The 7,154-nt window shown below is 52.6% G+C and overlaps 1 protein-coding gene across 1 annotated transcript in view; it reads left to right on the top strand.

The window, feature by feature from the left end:
* Window positions 1-394: 394 nt before the first annotated feature.
* Window positions 395-7,154, top strand: part of Trim62 (tripartite motif containing 62) — a 30,929-nt gene continuing 24,169 nt past the window's right edge. The window contains exon 1 of the mRNA XM_026406837.2: window positions 395-1,146. Coding sequence (XP_026262622.2) covers window positions 739-1,146 — 408 coding nt within the window. The 5' untranslated portion in view covers window positions 395-738. The remainder of the gene's footprint in view (window positions 1,147-7,154) is intronic.

Below are 7,154 nucleotides of genomic sequence, written 5' to 3'. Positions count from 1 at the left end.
TGGGGGCGGGGCGGGGGTCGGGAGTCTGGAGTTCCTGCCCCTCCCCCGCCCGCTGCGGAGGCGGAGTCGCCTGGGTCCCGCCCGCGGGGGCGGGGAGGGAGCCGCGGCCGCCGGCAGCTCGGCTCTGCTGGTTCCGGGTTGAGAGGCTGCGCTGGACCGAAGAGGTGGCCGCTGAGCTGGCTGGCGGGGGTAAGGGGCTGCGCCTGGCTGGGGCTTGTGCAGGGATCCGGCAGCTGTGCGAACCCGCACCCCTCCTCTCCTCTGCAGCTCACAGCTGTGGTGCGACTCGGCCTGGCTTCTCCCTACTCCAGAATTTCCCATCCCCAGCTTCTCCCCCTCCCCCAGTTGCCCCAGTCCCGGGATTTCAGCCCCCACCCCCCCTAGGCCTCCGCCCCCTTCCTGGATCTCCTTTTCCCAGCACCCATTCTTTGGACTGTCCGGTCCCTCAAGAACCTCCTCGCCAGGAGCCCCTTCCCTTAGACATCCTCGGCCTCTTCCCTTCAGCACCCATCGCTCTGAGCTACCCACTACCTCGAAATCGCCCTGCCAGACGCTCATCCCGGGCAGCCTCGAATCCCTTCCTCGTGGAACCCACCCGGACAGCACCCCTTCCTTCTCCGGTGTCTGCTCCCCTGTCTCCGCGGGCCTCGAGCCCGCGTCGCCCCCTTGGGTGCTGCCCCAGCAGCGTCGCGCTCTCCGCTGCCCCTGCCTCTGAGCCCCCTCCCCGCCCCTGGCGCCATGGCTTGCAGCCTCAAGGACGAGCTGCTCTGCTCCATCTGTCTGAGCATCTACCAGGACCCGGTGAGCCTGGGCTGTGAGCACTACTTCTGCCGCCGCTGCATCACCGAGCACTGGGTGCGGCAGGAGGCGCAGGGCGCCCGCGACTGCCCAGAGTGCCGGCGCACGTTCGCCGAGCCCGCGCTCGCGCCCAGCCTCAAGCTGGCCAACATCGTGGAGCGCTATAGCGCCTTCCCGCTGGACGCCATCCTCAACGCGCGCCGCGCCGCGCGACCCTGTCAGGCGCACGACAAGGTCAAGCTCTTCTGCCTCACGGACCGCGCGCTGCTCTGCTTCTTCTGCGATGAGCCCGCGCTCCACGAGCAGCACCAAGTCACCGGCATCGACGATGCCTTCGAGGAGTTGCAGGTGAGCGACCAGCCGGCCGGCGGCGGGGGCGGGCCCGAGCCGGGGGGTGGGGTCCGGGCTGGACTGCCGGCAGGGCCCAGTCAGGGTGGTCAAGGGGCGGGCCTCAGGTAGGTTCGGGCCCTATCAGACTTAATATCGAGAGGGGCGGGGCCGTGGAGAGGGGCGGGGCCTTGGGTTGCCTTTACCCTGTGACATCTGAAACATTTCTTGGAGTGGAAGCCTGACACTGGTTGGGGAAAGGTCGAGGGTGGAGTGGGACAGTGGGATGGATGAGGTAAGAGCTGGACCAGGTACTGGGCTTGTTGGGGACGCAGGCAAATCAGAGTTGGGCAAGGGCAGCCCTCCATTAAAGCTAGACCGTGGGCAGGGCTACAAGGAAGGGTTCTGCACCACTTGAGCAGCTGAGCTCTGGCAGGCTGGGGTACGGTGAGGCGGGGCCTTGATCTGTTGTACATCGGGGCTGAGGGGCGTAAGGTGCTAGACCTTGTTGCACAGACGAAGGTTAAGTCTAAGAGAGGGATGGAAGTTAGGGTCAGCAAACAGCTGAAAGATCTGGATAATGCTCCACTGATTGGGCTGAGGTGTATGAGGGGGTCGAGTACAGATATTGTGAGAACACGTTTGGATTTGAATGGGGGCTGACTGAGAATGGGGCCAGGAATTGAAGATTTAAGAAGAAAATAAGTCCCAGAGGTGATTTGAGAAGGTTGGGGAGAGAAGTGGATGGACCTCTAGTAGTCTTCAAGGACTTTTGATGACCTCCATGGCTCTGTCACCCACATCAGGATCTTTGAGGACTCATTGAAACAAGAGCAGTCAGTCTAGGACAATAATTGATCTACCTTAAGCCTTTCCATTTTTATGATGAACTCCTACTCAACACTCATGGCCCTGCTCACATGTCCTCCCTGCAAAGCCTTCTCTAAGTTTCACTGACCAGGAAATTTGCATGAGAAACATATTTTCCCAAATACCCTCTGTTAATAATATGACTTTTTGAAAAAAGTATTCCAAAATCAGCTCTATTTGGAAAATAATGTATATTTCAATACCCGCCTTCTCCCAACTTCTGTTGGATGATTCCCAGTATGAATTTGCATACTAAAGGCTTGGAAAAAGCCTTAAATCTTGTAGCAAAGAAATCCGTTTTACTATGTTTAATAAAATAATCCCCAGGGCTGGGGATGTGGCTCAAGCCGTAGCGCACTCGCCTGGCATGTGTGCGGCCCGGGTTCGATCCTCAGCACCACATACAAACAAAGATGTTGTGTCCGCTGAAAACTAAAAAATAAATATTAAAATTCTCTCTCTTTCTCCCTCTCTTCTCTCACTCTCTCTTTAGAAAAAAAAAATAATAATCCCCATACTTATTTAAACCTGGAATCCTTTCTCAAGCTAAACCTTTTTTAATCCAGCAGTCCCATGTCCCTGGCCTTGGGATACCAGTCTAGCACACAGTTTCCCAAGGACAGAAACTGTCTTTAATTCCTCATATCGATGGTATAGGCTTAGCCTGCAGTACATTCCAGTAAGTGTTGAATGAATGAATGAGTGACCAGTCCTGTCCTAAGCCCACCAGACAGTAGAACATTCAGAAGTGGAAGATTGGGGTTCAAACAATTTCTGGAAATGGAGTGGGCAGAAAGTAGAATTGGGAGGTACTGAGCTCCATGGCCTTCACTACTTAATCAAGAGCTAAATAACTACTTTTCCCTGTATCATAAGGGACCTCCACTCCCCACCCAACTCCATCTCATTCCCCCACCCATATGTGAATCTGCAAATTAGCTGACACCTAGCAGATACCAAGGGATGAGGGTTGGCCCAGGAGAAATGGCCCCTGTTCCCCATCGCCACCTTTCATACCCCTCCCTGTCTGGCTGCCTGAGGATGAAGGCCCCATCAGAGGGTGAGCAAAGAACATGGGCTCTGGGAACTTGCACAAGGCCAGTTTTGTCCCTCTACCCCTAAAGACCCTGTGCTAGGTGTTGGTGTCCCCATCTCTCCATCTGTGAAGTCACATAAACCAGGAGGAGGGAAAACCTCTACAGGAATGAGAATGAGTATGAGCTTGAAGGGACACCATCTGAAACCATCTGTTCAACCTCTTCATTTGACAGATGTGAACACAGATCTGGGGAGGTGCTGTGACTTATCCAAGGCCATACTGCCAGATAGGGAGAGAGCAAGGCTAGAGAGCAAGCCTGCCCGAGCCAGATGCTTCCTCTGCTGCACAGCCCTCCCCTCTCTATCTGACTCCCAGTCTCTGCTTCAGGGCCTGGGTTCTCCTGTTTGCAGAACAGGAAATGCAGATTACTGTGTTTAGGACTTTTGCAGTCTGTACTGTGACCTGGGGATTGCAGGTGAAATTCAATATATATTTCCTCCACATACTAATGAAACTCATTCGTGGATAGAAAGAATACAAGACTGCCACTCACTCTCCAGGGCCCTGCCCTGGGGTCAGACACACTGGAGTCCTGGACCTGCCTTAGGCACTGTCTGTGTGGCTTGGGGAGTCAGGTCATGTGAACCCAGATGCCCTGTCTGTGACATGGGGTCAGGATGATGCCCTCCTACCTGGACTTCCAAGAAGCTGACCTAGGACAAACCTACTATTTGAGGCGCCTAGCACATGTCAGGGTCTGGGACAGCACACATTCCCATCCTTTCTCCTTGGAGTCCTGAGAGCTCATGAGGATGCCCAGCCCCACCTCTCCTGCTGAGGAGGAAGCCTACTTTGGTGTCCCCTTTGGGCCTAGCCAGGTGTCAGCAGAGGTCCCCACCTTGGGATATGCTCAAGGCGGGGGCTCAAGCTGATTCTCCACCCACACCAGGCTCTCCCTTCTCATGAGAAAGCAGGCTTATTAGCTGGGAAGGAGATCAGTCCACCCCACCCCCCCGCCCCCCCCATACACACACACACACACACACCTCCCCCAGCAGCTAGTGGCTGCTAGAGCCTGAGCTGGAGCCCCTCTCCTGGAGAATGACAGACTCAGAGCTGGCAGGGCCTTGGAAATCCGTCTGGTGCAATATTCACTTGACAGATGGGGAACTGGTAGAGGGGGAGGGTGGGGACATGCCCAAGGCCTTGAAGCCACAGGAGTCTGGGCTTGCACTTAGCTGGTCTCTGGATACCCTCCCTAGCAGTTGTCCTGGAACTTTTACATTTACACTAAGTCCTAGAGACAGCAGAGTGGAAAGATGAAGAGTTCTGGCTCTGGACTCAGGCAGCTCCATCCTGGTTTTACTATTTACTGGCTGTGTGATCTTAGGAAAGTTATTTGCCTTCTCTGAGTCTCAGGTTCTGCATTGACAACTTGAAGTGATAGGGTTAAGATTAAACTAGGGGGGATGCTGGGGTTGTGGCTCAGCAATAGAGTGCCTAGCACATGTGAGGCTTTGGGTTCCATCCTCAGCACCACATAAAAATAAATAAATAAAAGGTTTTGTGTCCAACTACAATTGAAAAATAATATTAAAAACAGAATAAGATTAAATTAGTTGGGCACAGTGGGGCACACCTGTAATCCTGGGGCTGAGATAGGAGAACTGAAAGTTCAAAGTCATCCTCAGCAACTCAGTGAGACCCTGTCTCTAAATAACATACAAAATAGGGCTGGGAATATGGCTCAGTGGCCAAATGCTCCTGAGTTCAATCCCTTGTACACTCCCCCCACCAAATAAAAGATTAAATAAGATGATGTTTATAAGAATTCAGTACTGAATTGGCACATGGGAGACTCAATAAGTGACAGCTATAAGTACATTACATTGTACCTAAGCCTTTTTGTTATGCAGGGTTACTTGTGTCCACCCAATAGGTACCAGTACAACACTCTCCCTCCAAGTTATGACAACCAAAAATGTTTCCAGGGCTGGGGTTATGGCTCAGCGGTAGAGCACTCGCCTCACATGTGCAAGGCCCTGGGTTCAATCCTCAGCATCACATAAAAATAAATAAAAATTATTTGGGTACAACTACAAAAAATAAATATTAAAAAAAATGCTTCCAGACATTGACCAGAGTCTCCTGGGGTCAGAATCACCCCAGATTGAGAACCCTAGACATCCCACTTAGCCTTCCCGATTCAGCCCAAATATCACCTGCCCTGTGCAGCTTTTTCCCACCTTGACCTGCTAGGCAGAATCGCTGTATATTCCAGAGTCCAGGGCTTAGATCCTGGCATACTACATGTCCTTAATTAAGTCACTTTGCTTCTCTAAACCTCCAAGGGTCACCTGTAACATGGGGATAGGATGGCATTCCTGGAAGGATGTCATGTTAGGGATTCTCTGTGCCCACACTGTGCCTGGCACACTAGGCACAATTTCAAAATATCTTTATTCATTCTGATGACAAAATATGCGTGGGAATTGGAGCACTATAATTGAAAAGTTAAAATGTCTGCTAACTCTACCAAGGCGGGAAATATGGCTAGAATTACTGTATAGTTGTGCAGAACTTTTACGTAACATGAGTGTGTATGTTGGTATGTTAGTGGATTTTGTTTTTCTTTCCTTTTCTTTTTCCACCACTGCTGAGCACCTGGTCCACAGAGCAAAGTAGGGCAGGGAGATCCCCAAAGACTTGGTGCTTAAAAAAAAAAAAAAACCCTATTAACAGTACTTCATTTAATCTTCATAACCCCCTGTTGGGTGTGTTCTGTTGTTATTTATTCTTTTTTACAGATAAGGAAACAGGGGCTCAAAGAAATCAAGTGACTTGTTTGGTCACCCAGCTGGTAAATGGCAAGGCCAGAATTTGAGAGTAGCCTGACTGAGCCATGTACAGCATCTGTGCTGCCTCCGAGAGCCTGGGAATTACCTCCCATCCATCCCGCCTGGCTTTGTATTGAGAGCACTCAGCACAGGACCAGGCTCGGCGGGACTGTCTGTTGGCGCCAGCTTGACACCTCAAGGGCAGGTGGCTAGGATGTCATCCTGGTCAGGCCTGGCATCCGGCTCTCTGGCCGTCTCAGTTTCCTGACCCCCAGAGAGGGGATCCGATTCATCTTAGCCACCCCCTCCAGGCCTCCTGTGGCCACTGGAGCCTTTCCCAAGGCCTCCTTTATGCCAGCGAAGGGGCCAGGCCCTGGATGGGAGCCTGACAGGCTGGGTGTGGTGATTCAGAGCTGCCAACACAGCCCCACGAGTAGGGAGCAGGGTTAGGGCACAGGGATCCAATTTGGGCTCTGGCTTCTTCCTGTGGCACAGAAGGCACGGCCTCTGTACCCTTTTCCCCAACCTGAGAAATGGAAAGAACAAGGGGACTGTCCACTTCCTATGCGGAGGAGAGAGTTGCTACCTAGCCAAAGAAATGACAGATGGGAAGGCCTGTAAGTTGTGGGAGGCAGTTGCGCTGTCTGTATCCTGGGGAAGCAGCTTCTGCCATCACTTTTCCCAGGACAGGGCAGGATTTATGTGCAAAGTGTAGCCTCCGTGTGGGTGAGGCTGACTGGGGGTCAAATGCAGGGCTGGCTGTTGGCATCTCCACTTCCCACAGGTGTCTGGACAGCCAGGAATGACCAGTTGGGCCAGGCTGAGCACAGGCCAGTGTAAAAACTTAGGGTTGAAGTTTAGGTTAGGACCCCAAGATGCTTATTTTATAGAAAGAAAAGGATCTGGTGACAACCGTAAAACAACTTTATAAAATAAAGTTTAGTGAGCATCTACTATGTGCCAGGGGCTGTGTAACAGGCATTTCCTCCTAAGGCAAGTCCTTTTCCTTTCTCTGTATCCTGAGTGGGATGAGGATCCGTCCATTCCACAGATGCAGATACTGAGGTCTAGAGTGGAGATCTCACTGCCAGCAGGAGGAAGAGCTGGGATCCAGCCTGGCTCTGTCAGACTCACAGCTCCCCCTCCTCACCAGCACTCCAACCCTCTCAGGGAGCATTCAAAAGGGGAAGAGCCTCAGAAGCCACCTGGCTGACCCTCTTCCCTGTACGTAGATGGGGAAGCTGGTTGCCAAGGCAGGACCAGGGCTTAGCTCCTACCTCACT

Source organism: Urocitellus parryii, chromosome 11 (genome assembly GCF_045843805.1).
Source record: "Urocitellus parryii isolate mUroPar1 chromosome 11, mUroPar1.hap1, whole genome shotgun sequence".
Taxonomy (NCBI): Eukaryota; Metazoa; Chordata; class Mammalia; order Rodentia; family Sciuridae; genus Urocitellus; species Urocitellus parryii.
This window is presented reverse-complemented; position numbering and strand designations above follow the sequence as displayed.